At 35.5% G+C, this 20,235-nt stretch overlaps 1 protein-coding gene across 8 annotated transcripts in view; it reads right to left on the bottom strand.

Moving 5' to 3' along the window:
- The window catches only part of SEMA3A (semaphorin 3A), a 560,896-nt gene that overhangs the window by 39,646 nt on the left and 501,015 nt on the right, over positions 1-20,235 (bottom strand). For all 8 annotated transcript variants that reach the window (XM_055590101.1, XM_055590100.1, XM_055590098.1 and 5 more), the window contains 6 exons: positions 20,024-20,138; positions 19,855-19,924; positions 18,133-18,277; positions 14,163-14,382; positions 10,148-10,239; positions 732-773 (listed from right to left, as the gene is read on the bottom strand). In XM_055590101.1, coding sequence (XP_055446076.1) covers positions 732-773; positions 10,148-10,239; positions 14,163-14,382; positions 18,133-18,277; positions 19,855-19,924; positions 20,024-20,138 — 684 coding nt within the window. The remainder of the gene's footprint in view (positions 1-731; positions 774-10,147; positions 10,240-14,162; positions 14,383-18,132; positions 18,278-19,854; positions 19,925-20,023; positions 20,139-20,235) is intronic.

The following is a 20,235-nucleotide window of genomic DNA, read 5'->3' as shown; positions in this document are numbered from 1 at the left end:
GCAATGCAGGAGCCTCAGGAGATCTAGATTCAATCCCTGGATTGGGAATATTCCCTGGAGAAGGAAATGACAACCTACCCTAGTATTCTTGCCTGGAAAATCCCACGGGCAGAGGAGTCTGGTGGGCTCTAGTACATAGGGTCACAAAGAGTCGGAGACAACTGAAGTGACATTGCATGTGTATGATCTAATAAATATATTTATAGGACATATATGTGTGCAGGGTACTAAGTTGCTTCAGTCGTGCCCAACTCTCTGTGACCCTATGGACCATAGCCTACCAATCTACTCAGTCCATGAATTCTCCAGGCAAGAATATTGGAGTGGGTTGCCATGCCCTCCTCCAGGGGATCTTCCTGACCTAAGGATCCACCCTGCCTCTCTTATGGCTCCTGCATTGGTAGGTGGATTCTTTACCACTCTCACCACCTGGGAAGCCCATAGGACATATATGAGACTGGTCAAAAGCATGAGGGCAATGAAATTATCTTTAGTTTTCATTCTGCTATTTATAATAAGAATGCTTATTTTTCCTCTTGTGTTTTGAACAACTGTTAATAAACCTATAAAATTTTGATATTTGGCAAAACTAATACAGTTATGTAAAGTTTAAAAATAAAATAAAATTTAAAAAAAAAAGAAAAAAATTTGATGGAACATAAATATATTTATCTATTTGAAACACTGTTAACAAAATATAGATTACCAATTGTAATGTATAATGTTATTACCTGCTTAGTGGAAAGCTCCATTGCTGAAATAGTAGTTGGTTCCTAAAGAAGAAAAAGAAAATGTGAAATGTTCAGCCAATTAGAAAAGTTACAGAATGCCAACATAAACTTTCAGAAAGATAACTTCAGTGCCTACAAGAAGCAATGTAATTGGGGAAAAAAAAAAAAAAAACATGTGAAAGAAATTACATAGACAAGTATTCTATGTGTGGAGCAGACAATAAGTGGATCTTCCAGTTAAAGACCATCAAGAACATACCTGTGGATCAAGTTGGGGGGACTGCTCACTATGATAAAGGAGACTGGGGGGACTCAGTAAGAGTGAGATGGGAAGGACTTAATATGTTTTGGACTTGTGTTTAGGTGATTTGAGGGAGTTCCAGGAAGCAGGATTTCGCTTTATATTGGATGCTGTCACAAAGCAAAGGTAATTCCATGATTAGGTATCTTCGTAAGTTTTATTTAGAAGGAGGAAAAAACAGTGAAACTAGAGCAATTATTGGGAAAGTAGCAATCACTCACTAGGGCAGATAGAGAGATTGTTCATTTTTATGGTTTGGACAATGGTTATGTTCTCTTCTGTGTCAGACATGATTACAGAATGGACTTGTTACTGTTTTGGTTTATCATGGTCTGAGAATAGCCCCGTCTGATGTTGGGGCTCTGTGAAAATTTGTATGTTCAACTGGAGAACACTGTGGCTGAGGTGAGAATGTCAGACCAGCTCCTAATAGCACCAAGGATGAGCTGAGGGTATAGAGCTGGTGTCCAGCTGGCAAGAACTGTAAGAGCTTGGTTGAGATGATATTACTTCATTATTATTAAAATGACTATTTAAGGTGCAAAGGTCTACAATCAGGTCTCTGCTGAAGAACATAATCTCTTTAATTTCTATCAACAGACTAATTTAGAGAAGTCATGACTAGAGAAGAAATAATCACCAGCACCCTTATTAAAGTATTCTGTTAAAGCCTATTATAAGCATGTGTAGGCTGCATAAATAAACGCTGTTCTCTAACGAACTCAGACCACCAAATTACTATTTACCTAAACATATTTGAGTATGTTCTCTCCGATTCACTTTCACTGAACTCCGATCCATCCTGTTTCATCAGTGACAATCACAACACTAACAAGAGATAACTTGGGGGGGTTTATAGAAAGGTAACGAGAAGGAGGCTTAGACGGGATGAACACAATGCTGAAAGTTCTCTCTCTCCAAGTGCCTGAAGTCATGCCCTGAAGAAAGTGTAAAGAGTTGGACTCAGGAGTCAAACTGTATGAATTCAAATGGTAGTAATACAAGTCTTGTCAGAAGGTTGATATTAGGTGTGGTATAGAAACTATTTCTAATTTAACTTTCTCATCTGAAAAATACATACAATGGTATCTTCTGCATAGGATTGCTATAATGATCAAATTAATTAATAAATGTAAAATACTTCACAAACATGTTTGTCACATAGTGTTTATTCAGATCTCTCCTGTCTCTCACATGCACACGCATACACTCAACACACACACACACACACACATTCATATCCTTCCTTGGCTTCAGGTTTTCTCTTCAGTGCTTATCACTATCTAGAAATACATAGATATGACATTTGTTGTATGTATATGATTTATAGGTGATATTTATCTTGTGTCGTACACGTTTCTTCCTATACCTCAAAGTTCTTATCTGAAGGTAGAGAGGACTGAGAGGAAGGAGGAAAAAGCCAATAAAAAGGCAGGTCATATAAGTCAACACTGAGAGAAAATCTTTAGGATAGTAGACAATGACTCTCTCAAAGCTATCCACTGAGGTTAGTACCAAGAAAAGTTACTCATTGCATGCCCACAGGGCTGTTAAATCTTCCAGTCAGCTGTGACTCTTGCTTGCCCTTTTGCCTGTCAGAGAAGTATGGGGGGAAAAAGTGAAAGATACACAGTGGGAATTCGAGGTTAGGCTGACAGGATGTGAGGACAGCGGAAGAGGCATGTCACATTTTCTTAACCGTCTATCTTCTTTGCCCCAAGCCTTCCCCAATCGCCTACCACCCAATGCTAATTCAGCACAGGCATTTTTGGCTGTTTAGTTCACTGCCATATACTTGGGATTGCTTATCCTACAGTTGTCCCTTGAATAAAGGGGTTTGAACTGTGTGGGTCCACAAAGACATGGATTTTTTTCAATAGTTAACACTGCAGTATTACACCATCAACAGTTGGATGAATCCACACATGCAAAACCAGAGATATGGAGGGCCAGCTGCAAAATTACACTCAGATATTCCCCTGCACAGCAGGTTGGGGCCTCTAACCCCCAAAGTTGTTCACAGGTCAACTATATTTACAAGTTTTTGGTAATTATTTATTAAATAATGGAATAAGCAAATGAATTCCCTACAAATTTCCCCCATTCTCTCATATCTCTTTTACTCTCTCCATTATACTCTATTCCTTCCACTGAATTTGTATGAGACACAGGGAGCCATCTTTTTAAAAAAGTTTTTCCTCAACCCTTCAAGTTTATCTGTATTTTATTTGAAAATAATCTGATTATTCTATACTTTCCATCTTTACTCGTTCATGTCTCATTTGGTGCCGCGCATCCCTCAGCCCACTGACTCTAGGCCTTACTCTAGAGAGAAGGCCTATCATTTTCAGAAGGAGGGATCACTGATAACCTGTAGTGCTGAGTGGAAGCTTCAGTCTACTGTGATTATTGGACTTCCTGTTTGATACAGCACTAGTGACTAGTCAATTCTTGACTGCTTCCTCTATTTAGATTTCATTATGCCTTAGAACTCTTTATTAACTATTCTTAATTTTTTCGAGTTTTTTCTATCTCTAGTCATTCTTCATATGTTTGCCTTTCCTTACTGAGTCCTATCCACTCCTCCTTGGATGCTCCATTCTTTTCCTGATGGGCTTGTGGTTTTAATTACCTCCTATGTGCTATAGAATTGCAGACTTCCACTTCGAACCCTGATATCTAAACTGAGCATAGAATTTTCTTAACAGATTTAAGACTATATGCCTGAGACATAAATGAGACAAATGATTTAGGATGTAAATTTATTTGATAGGATAATTTAGAATTGTCCCATAGTTACCCATTTTCATAGCTTAATGATATTAAAGATAACAATTTTCTATAGGAACTATCAATCATAAAGACAACTATGATGAAAGGAATATCTATCAATTTTCTCTATATAGAAATAAGATTTTTGAAATTTATTCCATCAAATCACAAAAATCAAGGGACCAAGTCATCATAGATTTTTCGTTTTAAAAGACAAAACTGATTGTTATATTTAGGTTTATATAATATTGGAATCAGTGAATCCAAACAAAGAATTTAAAGCAGAAAAATATTCCACAGCAGCTTCTTCCATTCCAACAGTTTCACAGGGAAAATGGTTATGTTGTTATGTATATAAGCAGCTAACTTCATGGAGACTTTTGTGAAATAAATTTTATAGCCAAGGTGCAAGGAAAGTATTTCTTAGCGAATTAACAGGTAGTATAATTAAAATGAAAGTTAGCTATGTCTAGGTTCTTTTCAAACAACTTCAGTGAAACTATCTATAAATGAAGCTGGTGAATTTTCACACATTTCACATACACTGACAATACAAAATTAAAATGCCTGTAAGGCAGACTAAAATGATCACTTTATATATAAATTGTAAAACAAAACAAACCTCAATATACAAGAAACTCCACTGTGCCATATAATGATTTCAAAGTTCTTAAATTAAGATCGTAGACTCTCTCTATTAAAAGCAGCTTACTTATATTTTAGATCATGAAACAGTTTGGAATAGGATGTGCTACATGCTGCCTGTGGTTGAATTTTAACAGACAATATATTAAGATGACATCCATTTAAATAAGCTATGATTTTTTCTGAGCCTAGTTGGTAGTGAATATGACTTCCATTTAAAACAGATGTAGCTTTATAAGCATTTTTTCATGAATCTGGTTTTAATTGCAAATTTAACTGGAGTTTGAGTAAAAATGAAATTAAAAACTTAGCATCTTTTTAAGATTTTCTATGACTCTAATTTGCTATATATATTTTTTTCAGATATTTTAAATCTAGTCCTTATTAAACTTTCACACTTGCAGAGCTTTTCAACCTGCTGATCCCAGGAGAATCAGACAGCGTTCCCTGGATGCTAAGCATGCTGAACCTCCTTTAGAATGAGTTAACCGACTAGGTTTTGGAAAGCATCAATTATGTTTTACATTTGAATGAAAATTAAACTCTTTCATTTGTTTACTCAGCTGTTCATGGAATACTGCATAAATTGGGTTTAAAATGAATGCATCATCTATGTAAATGCCTTGCAATCCTTTGCAGTCAATAGCAGTATAAATAAAACCCGCTGTACTAAATGCATTGCAACGTGATATAACCAGCCACTATATCAGAAGTAAAACCCTCCTTGGACTGGGAAAAAAAAAAATCTCAAGTGCATAAAGTAAAAATCAGCATACTTCTGGTTTTCATAGCTTTTGAATATTTTTAACAAGGTATAGATTTAGAATTTTCAAGCAATTATTTTAAATGAGATTGTCATTTATTTAACTAGTTAATAACAGCTACAATTGACTAGTAACCTTAATTAGAAAAACAAAAAAACTGATGAAGAAGTTGAGGCTCAACTGACTTTAACCAATTTGTTTGGAATATCACAGTAATTGAGATTCAAACACAAGTTAATGTTACAAATAATATTTGAAATAGGTTTGTGTCTTAGTACTTTAATACCATTTTGAATATATGATAGCCATTTAAAGTAATTTCCAGAGTCCTATGAAAATGAAAGTGTTAACTGCTCAATTGTGTCTGACTTTTTGTCCATGAAATTCTCCAAAGAATACTGAAGTGGGTAGCCACTGGGGGATCTTCCCAACTCAGGGATCAAACCTGCAACTCCTGCGTTGCTGGCAGATTCCTTACTGTCTGAGCTACCTGGGAAGCCAATTTATTTCATCTCTTATTTCCCAATAAAATTTTACTCTAAAATGGAAATTTTATCACTGAGGAATAGTCTTCTTACTATACTCTGATTGGGATTTGATTTCACCCAGAATAGAAGTATCTTAGATGTAACTAGAACCACTGGAATGTCGTCCTGTGATTAGCCAGGGTGTTTTCCTAAAACCAACCTCAAAATGGCAATGGACACAGTACTGGCTTTAATTAGAATTTTATATGAGGTTGGTTATTCAGTCTAGCAAAGATACATAATGAATAGGGTCTCCTGGAGATGATATTATGGTAAAATTAACTGTTTGGTTGACATTAATGTCTTTCTTTTTAAAATCCAAGAGTATCAGATAGCACCAGGACCCTAAACCTGTTCCTTGTCTATTCACCTTGTCAAATCAACATGGTGCTTCAGTTAACCCTTTTTAAATTTTATGTTAAATGGAGTAACTTGCAAGGCTCAAATAAAAATAAGGAAACTATAACATTTCTCTGCTAGTATCAGTGTATATAGAAATTGCTTTAATGTGTTGTGTGTTTTGCCCTCCTTCTGCAAAATTAAACAAAGTTTGACAGTGAAATATTCCAATTGCTAGACCACAATATATGTATGAACTTTGCCTGATAGAATAGAATGGGGAAAGTAAATATTTCTTTAAACTCTGCCCAAATACATTTTGTCTACTTGAGTGCCAAAGAAATAATAATGACAACAATGCATGGCAGAGAATATGGGAGAGAAATGGAATATTTATCTGAGGATGATGCATCCTTATGTGGCAAACAATCTTTTCATAAAATCATAAACTCATAAACAATCATTTCCATGAAAGCATATTATTACTTATTTATACCTAATTGTTAAAACCTGACAAAGAACCTCTCTCATGACATCTTAAACCATGCAGAAATCATTCACTAATTATTACAGGTATAATTAGATTGTGTTATCCTTTGGAAATTGCAAAACACTAATAAAATCTAGTAGACATTAAGTATTTGTGCTTGCAAGATTGCTGGCTTCCCATCTCTGAAGATTTTGCTGAAAGTCATTTAACAGTTTCAAGTAGCATTTTTAAACTAAAACTTGTTTTGATTTACTAAAACAAATCTAGATAAGATGTGAAATATAAACTTAAAATCCAAGAGATACAAGGAATGAAAATTAGATAGAATACAGCATTACTTCAAAATTATATATATTCCGATTAAATGATAGAAAAAAGAACCTTATTTAATGGCATGGCATAGCAATACAATTCTACAAGATAAAACTTCATTGTACTACTAATAAATCAAGTACTTGAAACTATGAGGGAAGACATGTTAGAAAGAGTCTCTAAGCTAGGTAAGGTCAGAGCCCATGTTTATAGTGTCCATCCCTGATTCATTAGAACTTAGCACTGTGCCAGAACAATGGTGGACATGTTTGTTTAGAGCTGAATTAGTAAACGAAACTTGTTATAATAATATACAGTAACTGAAGGGGAATATGCAGAGGAACCATGACAAATCCAAAAGTAAAACATTCTGGAAATAATTAAGAAATTCTAAAGATAACATAATATTTTAGTAGCTCCTATAACTTCATTGGCATGGTGGTGGCAATATAGATTTCCAAAAAAAAAAATAATTGGTAAAATTTTTTTCTACTAGAAAATAACATGGGACATAATCAAGCAGGATAACTTGATGCTGTTCTTGGTTTATCTTCCTCATACTCTGGCACCTCACTTTAAGGAGGGTCTCCCTAGACAAGACTTTAAACTCCTTAATTTTTCATATTTCATTTTTTGCATAAATACTGATTTCTTTGTTCATTTAACAAATGCTGGTTGAAAACATATTTTAGGCTCTGGAGACACAATAATGGATTTAAGACAGAAATTTATATATCTGCCTCTTAGTGCCTATAATTTGTTTGCTAAATCTAAATGGACCCTATACGACTGACACAGTCCATTTGGAAAACTGTAGTTTACTCCCTGGAAGAAAAATTATGACCAACCTAGATAGCATATTCAAAAGCAAAGACATTACTTTGCCAACAAAGGTCCATCTAGTCAAGGCTATGGTTTTTCCAGTGGTCGTGAGAGTTGAACTATGAAGAAAGCTGAGTGCCAAAGAATTGATGCTCTTGAACTGTGGTGTTGGAGAAGACTCTTGAGAGTCCCTTAGACTGCAAGGAGATCCAACCAGTCCATTCTAACGGAGATCAGCCCTGGGTGTTCTTTGGAAGGAATGATGCTAAAGCTGAAACTCCAGTACTTTGGCCACCTCATGTGACGAGTTGACTCATTGGAAAAGACTCTGATGCTGGGAGGGATTGGGGGCAGGAGGAAAAGGGGATGACAGAGGATGAGATGGCTGGACGGCATCACCGACTCAATGGATGTGAGTTTGAGTGAACTCCAGGAGATGGTGATGGACAGGGAGGCCTGGCGTGCTGCGATTCATGGGGTCTCAAAGAGTCAGACACGACTGAGCGACTGAACTGAACTGAACTGGACTGATTTTTGAATTTGTGGGCTAAAGTATCAATGTGTAAATTCTGAAATGGGAGGCAGTGGAAGATAGGAATTAGTCATCATTCTATAACAGACAAAATAAGGTCCAAGTGCTTAATTTTTAAAAATCATAGTAGAATTATAATGATTGTGTGATTTTAAGACTTAAACCAAGGATTAGCAGAGAAAGCTACTGTAAATGCAGCTTATATTCACTGTAGACAAACTAAAACAAGTAAAATTATATTGACGATAAGATTCTAAGCACAGTGACTAGCACTGTCCTGGATATTCCACAGATACTGTCTCTAATTCTTCTAGCTTCCTTGTGAGATAGGTATTATTTTCCCTGTCTATACTGATGGGAAAGCTCAGATGAACTCTTTGTGGTCCAAACAGAACTATTATGTAGGTATGATTCAAGAACCTAAGACCTTCCCAGTAGAACATTTCTTAGTTACTACTAGGTGTCTGTGTCATGATTTTTCAGTTACATGTTTCAAAGCTAATTACAATTTTACCTGAAACAATATCAATTAGGAACTTGCCATATTTTACTTTATTTTCTTTTCAAACAATTACTGAAATAGGGAGCAAGAACCCTATTGAGTTAATAAGTACAGGGTTAAAAGAAGTCCTGGGAAGATTTTGCTTACAATCAAAATATTTAATCAACTGAAAACTTCAATACAGGCACTTCACTTTATAGATAAAGTGTCTGAAATTCCTGGAGACTAAATGAGGTAATTTTTAGTTGTGAGACTAGATGCGACATTTCTCATTTTCTGTCCACTAATAATTCAATTTATTTTTAGTAAATAAATGTTTGATTGTTTTTACCTTCTTCTATCAAAAACTGAAATAACACCTTTGATAGGCATCATTTCTCTGTTATGTTTCATAAATAATTCATATCAAGGTGTGTCAATTCAAACTTCCTCCTAGCTGATTTTCTAAAAGGAAAAAAAGACTGTGGTATATGTTAAATTACTTTAGTTTTCTACTCTCACTGCAACACATAAACTGATGCCTCTATCCCCAATCTTGTATAAACTTAGCTGAGCCAGAAGTGATTGATTCACGGCAAAGGGACAACTACCAGTTCCTTTCTTACTTGTGCTGCTGCTGCTGCTAAGTCGCTTCAGTCGTGTCCGACTCTGTGTGACCCCATAGACGGCAGCCCACCAGGCTCCCCCATCCCTGGGATTCTCCAGGCAAGAACACTGGAGTGGGCTGCCATTTCCTTCTCCAATGCATGAAAGGGAAAAGTGAAACTGAAGTCGCTTGGTCGTGTCCGACTCCTAAACCCCATGGACTGCAGCCCTCCAGGCTCCTCCGTCCATGGGAATTTCCAGGCAAGAGTACTGGAGTAGGGTGCCATTTGTAAAGACTAGGAATTCATAACAAATTTTCCACCAGTGATATAAAAATCGTGAACATTTTCTTTCGCTAACAAATGATTTCTTTAGAAAAATGTGATAAAACAACTCACAAATAAGATTTTAAAAATTACTGAAATGTCTTCATTCCTTCATTCTGAATGTATTTCTTTAATACATTCACGGAAGTCATCTATCACCCCAGTTACACCATAAAGTGTGAAAGAAGGGATTTGGGAGGCGGGAGGCACGCAGAGTTTGTTCAGTGAGGTAACTTACATTAATAGTATAAAATGTAAATCATATAATTTATCACTGAGAAAACAAAATATGAGCCAAGGATATATTTCTTTACATTTTTAGATTTAACTAGCATTGAAAGTTTCAAGGTTTATTTTGACTAGTGTCTGGCTTTTTAATTGACAAGCTAATTAGAAGGGTATGCCAGACTACTTGTCCATACCAAGATCAGTGTGCAGCTGTCCTAGGGGAAGGACATACAAGTGACCTTGTCGACACTTGAAATTAAACAGCACTCACCCGAAAAACTGTCATTTCTTCAAGCAGAACTTCTTCTAAATCATGCCAGGTCTCCTTAGGAATTGAAACTACTTTAAGAACAGTTCCAACATCTTTGAAAGAAAGTAGAGAACACCACAATTTAAACAGATCTAAAGAGAGTTTAGTGTTAATAAATTATATTAGTAATTGAATAGAAAGAATGGCATTTTGATGTCAGCCTTTTGAAATTTATTTTATTGTTATAGCATTAGTAATATATATTCAAATGCATTTCATGAAACTAGATAAAATATAAATGTAGCTATGGAATAAGCCTTGAAGGTGGTTTTATTCTAAACTTGTGTAATTTAAAAATGTATATATATAAAATAATCATTAGATTGGATTATTTTTATTTTTAATCTCAATTATCAGATGTCTCAAAAAAAAAACTAAATTAAAAATAGTATCAGTTTGACAGTATGGAGGCTTCTCAAAAAACTAAAATCAGAACAACCATACTGCTGGGTACATATCATAAAAGAACCAAGAACACTAGCTTAAAAAGATACATGCGCTCCCATATTCACAGCAGTATTATTTACACCTACCAAGGTATGCACATAACCTAGGTGTCTGTCAACAGATGAATGGATAAAGAAGATGTACGTGTATACACGATGGAATACTACTCAGCCATAAAAAGAAAGAAATTTTGCATTTATAGCAATATTGATGGACTTGGAGGGCATTATGCTAAGTAAAATGAGTCAGACAAACACTATCTATCTTATATGTGGAATCTAAAAAATACAACAAACTAGAATATAACAAAAGAATAAGCAGACTCACAGACATAGAGAACAAAATGAGTGGTTAACAGTGGGAAGAGAGAATGGGGGAGGGACAATATAGGGGTGGGAGCCAAAAAGGATTATTATGGGGTTATATGGAATCATGTGTGAAACTTTTGAAAATATTAAAGCACTATAGAATTGAAGAATCTTTCATCCAATAAGAAATAAAAAAGAAGAAAAATTACACTTTGACATGACAAGTTTTTCTCATTCTTGTCATGAAATCAGGAACTACTATCAATATTTAATATTCAAGCAAAATGGAAGCAATGTTGCCGAGCAACAAAAGTAGTTGAACTTCAGAGCCCGACTGCTCATCATCTTCCCATGAGGAAGCCTTTAGTGCTTAGAGGTCCCTAAAAAGACAGCTCAATGACCATTTAGTGCTAAATAATAATAATCTGACTTCTCATAATAAATACTAGATTACTTATTAGAGTGGTTTTTCAATAATTGGCCTAATCAATTTTGGCTTTGGTTTAATTAACATATTAGAGTGCTAAAAAAATTTAAATTCATCATTATAAATAATAAAGTAACTCTTAAAGTGAATACATTTTAATAGAGATTTCAAGTATTGTTTATTCATTGCACAAGATACAAAGTGTTTTAATGATAAGAGTTGCCATTTTTACTCTAAGTTGGGTTAAGAAGCTACTTGTGTATATGCTCAGTTGTGTCTGACTCTTGCAACCCCCACCAGCATTTCTGTCCATGGAAGTTTCCAGGCACAAATACTGGAGTGGATTACCATTTCCAACTCCAGGGTCTCTTCCCAACCCAGGGATCTAACCCACATATCTTGGATCTCCTGCATTGGCACACATATTCTTTACCAACCTTACCAACTACACCACCTGGGAAGCCTACTAATTTTCCAGTATTTAGAGGTACGTTTCTATTTGATAGAAGAAAGAACAGCGGTTTATGAAATTCAAAAATTTGACTCTTTGACATTCCATTTCATCAGATGATAAATTATTTTTAGCTATGGATGGCTCATTTTAATCAAATTTAACAGACAAATTATTTGAGAAGAAAAATCTTGTCTGTAAAAAACATTACACCATAAAAATAATTCAAACTATTCATACCACAGATAACCATTTTCAGGAGATCAATATGATGTGGTATGTGAGCTCAAGAAAGGCTGCTAGTGTATCCCTTGTAAAGTTTTTTTTTAAAGCCCTCTTTTAAGAGGGTCTTTCTATGTTTACAGGACCTTAGACTACTCATAACACCAAAGATTAAAGGTAAATTAGGTTAATCTACTCTGTGCCTCTGATCGGTCTCCAGTATCCAAACATAACCTTATCTGTGTTCCAGATCAAGTTTTACTGAGTAGTATTTCAAACAATTTCACACAAATTGAATCAGATTACTCAACCAGGATCAATGTGCAACTTAGTTAAAAGGTAAAATTACTGTAATCAATTTACTTTGCTGACAGATGACCCTGCTCTGTGCTGACCAATAGCCATCCACAACATCAGATGTTCAACATGCTCATAAAATTGGTTCCTTTAAAGACAGCTCACGTCCCAAGAAGAATTGAAAATTCAAGCTTGGATTTCTTTGGTCAAACTGCCAGAAGCAAGCTTTTGTTGCAGTGACAATGAGTGGGGGACTTTTCAACATTAAAGGCCAGAGGTGAAGAAAAAGGCAAGTGTGACTTTATCGAACAAGCTTAACTACTCTGTAGAGAGATCTAATTATAATTTGACATTAAATGACAAACTAATATTTATTGAAGAGAAATCCTATCATCTTATAATTTCTCAAGATATTTATAACCAGAAGTTGATACTTGCAATTCATTGACTTACTGAACTCCAAGTCTCACTGGGATTCTTTAATTTGATAGAGAAACTTTCTCCCCCATAAAAGGAAACTATAAAGTATTGCTCAGAACCTGACACTGTTACACCTGATAACATTAAGTATTTCACAATTTTGTTATAAAACTTTAAGTCTTCAAAGCACTTATTGCACAGGTGCCATTCCTCTATAGTTAATGCAATTTTTTTCTCTGTTTCTCACCAAGGGAAAATAAATGTTATTACACAAGGTTTCAGTGGAGCACTCACTCTGTTTTCCCACTGATTTATGTCCGTTAACGTTAATGGAGACCAGGAATTTATTACCTTGGAATCTGACCCTAAGTAGCAAGATTCAGATTTGTAACCGGTGCTTTCAAAATAGTATTATTAAAGAAAGTGGGGGGGGGGGGAGACAGAGTAATATGTTATAACAGTAATGGAATTCATTCTGAAAATATACCTACCTACAAAATTCTTGTTTCTAGCCACATAATTGGTAAGATATACTGTTAAATTTATATAGCAATGAATCTAAAATGTATATGCTGATTTCTTATGCCCACTTTGTTGCTTTTCTGATGAAGTTTGGTTTTGCTTTGTTTTGTTTCTCATTGTATGGTAAACACACTAAATAAATTGTGTTGCCAAAATTTTTTTTCTGGAAGTTTTTTGCACACTACGATAATTTTAAAGTTCAGATAGTTTTGCATCAATATATTATAGAACATCTATTGACTGTCTTGGGAATTTTATGCATGGTTTGAGCAATATCTTTGTCCTGAAAAACCACTGGTCAAAAAAGAGTTATGACTCAATTATAGACACTGATTGTTCACCTAATCATTATCTTTGCCTGATTAAACTTATCAACTTTTGATTGAAAAGGGGATTTGAGTTAATAATGTCAACTTGTCTAAAATCATGACACATTAGAATGGGACAATGTTCAGGATTTTTATAGTTATTTATTAGAGGTTAACTATACCTTGAGCCCCAGTTCGATTCCTGGGTTGGGAAGATCCCCTGGAGAAAGGATCATCTACCCAGTCCAGTATTCTGGGCTTCCCTGGTGGCTCAGATGGTAAAGAATCTGCCTGAAATGTGGGAGACCTGGGTTGCATCCCTGTTTGGCAAGATCCTATGGAAGAGGGCATGGCAACTCACTCCAGTATTGTTGCTGAGAGAATCCCCATGGACAGAGGAGCTTGACGGGCTACAGTCCATGGGGTCGCAAAGAGTCAAACATGAGTGAGTGACTAAGCACAGCACAGCATACCTTGACAGTGACTATAAAACATTCCCTCAGTTTTTAGTATACTTAATTAGCTAAATGCAATGTTCTGGAAGAACATTTAGAGCTGAAGTTAAAACATTTACCTGTTCCAATAAACATGACATCATACTGCCCATCTTCTGCATCCACTCGATCTACCACAATTTGTGTAAACTGATAATTTACATCTGTTTTGATCATTATTGGCCGGTTATTGATAGGAAATACTGGATTGTACATGGCTGGATGACTTCTTGCAAATGTTATAACATCATCAGGAAGGTCTTTTGTAGAGTCAAATCCACCAAATGTTTTACTGGGACACTATTAAAATAAAGAGAATAATATCTTTTGATTACAATATAATGAATAGGATTATAATTTATATATTATATGGCCTCAATTGTCTAGAATTTAAATCTGCAATTTTTTAACATTTAAGTAACTGTTAAACTCAAAAATAAAATAATGTTACTTAAATTAGTAGATATAATATGTAGTATATATTTTCTAAACATATCCTAAGTCTCAATGGGATGTCATCATTTCTCATCAAGAACTATAAATGTATCTAATGAATGCAGGGTACAGAAGTCTGGTGCCTTTTATTAGTGACAATACCATCTACAGTATGTTATCAATGAAGAATTTGAAATAGCGAATGAAATATGTTATCACTGCATGCAATTAATCATTAGTTGAGAAAAAGTCAATAATTTTCTTGGATACATTCATATTTCCCTATGATATCATGATAAACATAAATATGTTCCTTTCAAATTAAGAAAATATAAACTATTTTCTTTATTGCTTTAATATAACCCTGAAAAAATACTACAAAAGTACCAAAAATATTATTTCATTAATAATTACAGTAACTTTGAGGAAAAGAAGATGTATTATTCAAAGTGTTTACCAACTTGTATGGCACAGAAACTGACCAAACACGCTGGACCAAGCAGAAAAGATGATAGCCATAGAAAGCCAGACAGAATGCAGTGTTGTATACTGCCATAACATCACCTCTGATTTAAATGCTCCATTTAAGGCAATAAAACAAAAACAAGAAAATTCTGATTTTAGTCTGTCTCTTTTTCATTGCATTTAGTTATATGGTAAAAGCTTTTAGAGTACACTATCACCGTTTCTTGCTTTTTTGCCTTACACTTAGGTAATTTCTGCCATTTAGTTTAAGAGTTTGAAAGCTGAAATGTAATTAAGTGGTTCCTGATCTTGCAAGAGGCTTAGAAGGAGAAATCAATTGTCTTTGTCATTACCTTGATACAGATCATTAATAATTCATGAGAAATGAAATAAATAAAACTTGTTTTGAAATGGGAAGAGTGTCTATCTATCTATGAATATATATGTATATAGTAACCAGATACACACAATAACACATTAATATATCAGTTAAGGGATTTAGGGAATTATTTCTGTTTTAGTAAATTAAAAAAAAATTTATTTAATGAAATATCAAGTAGCTGTATAGCTGTATAAACTCCTGCTGCTGCTAAGTTGCTTCAGTCGTGTTCGACTCTGTGCGACTCCACAGACGGCAGCCCACCAGGCTCCCCCGTCCCTGGGATTCTCCAGGCAAGAACACTGGAGTGGGCTGCCATTTCCTTCTCCAATGTGTGAAAGTGAAAAGTGAAAGTGAAGTCACTCAGTCATGCCTGACTCTTAGTGACCCCATGGACTGCAGCCTCCTAGGCTCCTCCATCCATGGGATTTTCCAGGCAAGGGTACTGGAGTGGGTTGCCATTGCCTTCTCCAGTATAAACTCCTAAAAGAAACAATAAAACATATTTTATGACATTAATTTTTTTTTTTGCTTTTCTACCACCATTTAGAAATAACCTGCAAAAATTTAGAAATGTAAGATTGCATATTAAGAGATTTATTTATTTTAGATTTTTATCTTATAATTTGTCTCATTCTCTTGCCTAGCTTTTATCATTGTATTTAGTACTACTTAAGCTGTAGGTTTTTGTTTGAAAATGCCATTCTATTGACACACTGTTTGAAGGCCACTTACTGTGTTTTTCTCCCGGAGAAGGCAATGGCACCCCACTCCAGTACTTTTGCCTGGACAATCCCATGTATGGAGGAGCCTGGTGGGCTGCAATCCATGGGGTCGCTAAGAGTCAGACACGACTGAGTGACTTCACTTTCACTTTTCACTTTCATGCACTGGAGAAGGAAATGGCAACCCACTCCAGTGTTCTTGCCTGGAGAATCCCATGGACGGTGAGCCTGGTGGGCTGCCGTCTATGGAGTTGCACAGAGTCAGACACGACTGACGTGACTCAGCAGCAGCAACAGCAGTGTTTTTCTCCAGTAGTGTAGATGGAATGACATACTCTGAGAAGCCCACATTTGAAATTAATGGATTCATCTAAGTGAATTTTATTCACAGGGCAAGGTGCTATCTCCTCTTGGAAGCCCTTCTCTAACTCCTGGCTTAGAGAAGGAATTAAGGCCTTCTGCCTTTTGCCTCCAGCACTTGGTGCAAATTGCTGCCATGATTCCCCATGTTATAACAACTATCTGTGAATAATGGGTGAGAATTCAGGCTCTAGAACAAAACTGCCAGAATTAGTCCTGGCTCCTTTCTTTGCCTCAGAGTCTTGATCTGTAAGATGGGGACAATAATTGGGCTACTGAATATAATATACATATACATATAAATAGGCCTGACATAAAATAAAATTTTAATTGCTATTAATTCTAAACACACTGTAGACATCTTCAGATCAAATACTTTGTAGCTCCAAATAACAGCACAGTATCTAATGAAAGACTTTCACCAAGTTTGTTGAAGTAAGCCCAGAGCAAGTTTATAATTAGAATACACTGACATTAATTAGTCATAGAGATTAAAAACAGCCATAAGTTATAACACTGTCCATCAACAAAGTAAAACAGTTGATCATTAAGAAATGGAGTAAATATCATATGCATTTTTATAAAACCATTTGGCTTCTTACAATCAATGGATATTCTATCTTGTTCATTTATTCCGCTGAAAGTCTATTTAATTTTTTATTTACAAAATCCATCAACTAGAAGTAATCTTTATGAAATCCTAAGTCTAGTAATACAGAAAACAAGATTAAAAGCATTCTATGTCCAATAAAATCATATAAAAACAGCATTTGAATTAAACAATAAAACTCATGTGAAATTAAACAAATTTAAAGAACAAGTTTAGTCATCATATGAAATTATTTCCTTAAAGATTTTTAGGGTTAGAAAATGTTGCACTGGATGAATCCATCCACATATTTTAGAACTTCTGACATCATATTGATGACTTTACTTGCTGCTGCTGCTAAGTCACTTCAGTCGTGTCCGACTCTATGCGACCACATAGATGGCAGCCCAGCAGGCTCCCCCGTCCCTGGGATTCTCCAGGCAAGACTTTTGACCATATTGATCTTTTCTTTGTTTTCTCCCTACTTTAAACTGTAGGCTTAAAGCTGGTTTTATTATGAGCTCTGTCCAATTTTTTTGAGCTGGAGTGTGCCTAGGATTGCTAGAGGAGAGGGGCCAGTGAGAGTAGACAGCATCTGTTAAAATATGGGGGCCCTGTTCCATGAGGTATTTTTATTTCTTGCATATCTTCTTTACCTATTTGAGGGATTTTCACAGGAAGAAAATACTGGTCAAAAACGTTTTCCTCCTATTTAATGGCAATTCTTGAGCCTTCACCATGATCAAAGAGAATAAGTCCAGGTGTATCTTAACTGTCTCAGCTCTCCATGAAAGCCATTTTTACTATATCCCTTTCAGAAAAGAAAATAAATAAAGCTATCTTTTCAGTTTCTATTTTTTAGAAATTATGGGTAATAGCTACTGGTAGGCACTGAACTTAAGCACTGATGCCTCTGAAGAACACGTTGTTAAATGTGGAATTTCAAGGTATCAGACAAAATCCTCATCTTGCTTTCATTTATAGTCTTGGAATCATTCTTTTACATAATCTGCATTAAATATGTGCATAGCTGCTTTTTTGTTGAGTCTTCAGCATAAATGTACTCATTTCCTATCTTGAACACCTAGGTCACTTACAGTTCCTGGTCGTGGGTAGGGGACTCTTCCTTGATAAGGCACCCACTGGTAGTTGGGACCATCCCTGTGAGCATATGGTCCAAGGAATACCCTTCTCACATCACTCATGCTATACATGCACACGGCTGACCCCTTGAAGATGTTACTAAAAAAGAGAGAACAAAAACAGAATTTCGTTTTTATACAGTGACAGAGCTATTTACGCAGATGTCTTAAATTTCAGATAGCAATTATCAATACCTGAGCATAAATTTTCAAATAGTGTTTAGTATTTTTAAAGCTGCATGTATATATATTTTAATAAGACATAAGAGAACAAATAATCATTGCTCAAAATTAGAAGGCATGGATGAAACCATCTTTAGCACTTGGATGAAACCATCTTTAGTACTAATGTGTGCCTGCTAAGTTGCTTCAGTCATGTCTGACTCTGTGTGACACTATGGACTGTAGTCTTCCAGGCTCCTCTGTCCATGGGATTCTCCAGGCCAGAATACTGGAGTGGGTTGCCATGTCTTCCTCCAGGGGATCTTCCCGACACAGGGATCCAACTTGCATCTCTTACATCTCCTGCATTGGCAGGCAGGTTCTTTACCACCAGCGCCACCTGGGAAGCCCCTAAGTACTCATAGAATATATGTATTCATATCATAAATAGACAATATATGATACAAATATATACATTCATATCATGTTACTTTAAAAAATTAAATGAATATGTCCAATCAAATTTTAATGGCTTTAATACTTATAGAATAAATCAGTATTGGACATTATAGTTTAATCTTTCTTTATGTTATCACAGTCCTTTGCAGCAGTTTTCCTGACTTTTGATTTTAAATTATTTCCCTTTTAAACATTTATACATATCCAAATACATAACACTATTTATATGCATGTAAATATATATTTGGAGAAGGCAATGGCACCTGACTCCAGTACTCTTGCCTGGAAAATCCCATGGATGGAGGAGCCTGGTAGGCTGCAGTTCATGGGGTCGCTAAGAGTTGGGAACCACTGAGCGACTTCACTTTCACTTTTCACTTTCATGCACTGGAGAAGGAAATGGCAACCCACTCCAGTATTCTTGCCTGGAGAATCCCAGGGACGGGGGAGCCTAGTGGGCTGCGTCTATGGGGTTGCACAGAGTCGGACATGACTGAAGCAACTTAGTGCAGCAGCAAATATATATTTAATTCAGCAACTCCAGGTAATGTACAGTCAGAAAATATGCTATTTGATTGACAGTAAGAGCTTTGAGGGAGATGAAAATGAGGAAAGGAGGAGAGGAAGAGAGGGGGAGGTGAAGAAGGAGGAAGATGGAGGAGGTGAGGGAGAAGGAGGGTAAGGACAAGAGAGAAGAGAAAGGAGAGAAGAGGAAAAAAAGATTTTTCACCCTTAGTTTATATTACTATAAACTGTTAACAAAACACAGATTTCTATAATATTTTATATTTCATTCAAATTTTTCAAGTCAAAGCTATACATAGGGCATAGAATGCATTTCATTGTTAAATTTATAGTAATGAACTTCTTTGCTAAAATTTATGTATAAAATGATTTACATCATGACCTATTTCAAGCACCCAAGAATGCACAAGAGCTCAAAGGTTAAGCCAACATTGTTCTTTCAAAAACATATTTTCACAAATATGGACACTTAAAACAGTGTCTAAAGGACATGGATTTTCTATGAAAATAAGAGAGTAAAATGCTATTTACCTGGAAGTTGTAAACACTCCATATACAACTGGATTTTTAGGATCTTTAGAATTCATCAGGAATACATCCTCTGTTTAAAAATAAAATTAGGGAAATTTGCATTTCTGAAGGTTATGGCAAAGCCTGAACAAGTATACTCTGTGCAACACCAACATCATTAGCTACTTACGCAATTCATCAAAATGAGTGTCGATGCCATTTGGGCCTGGCACTGAGCAAATGAGACGAGCTTTGAGGAATGTTGTCCATTTATTCACCAGACTTCTGTGGCCCCCAAAGTCATTCTGAATGGAAAGAATAATGGTTTTAAAAACTGTGCATGCAAGTGATAATTTAAAATATTAGTTTTATCGTCTCTTATCTTTTGTATATGAAACATAC

This window comes from Bubalus kerabau, chromosome 8 (assembly GCF_029407905.1).
Source record: "Bubalus kerabau isolate K-KA32 ecotype Philippines breed swamp buffalo chromosome 8, PCC_UOA_SB_1v2, whole genome shotgun sequence".
Classification (NCBI taxonomy): domain Eukaryota; kingdom Metazoa; phylum Chordata; class Mammalia; order Artiodactyla; family Bovidae; genus Bubalus; species Bubalus kerabau.
Note: the sequence above shows the minus strand (reverse complement) of the source record. Positions and strands in the feature narration are given on the sequence as shown.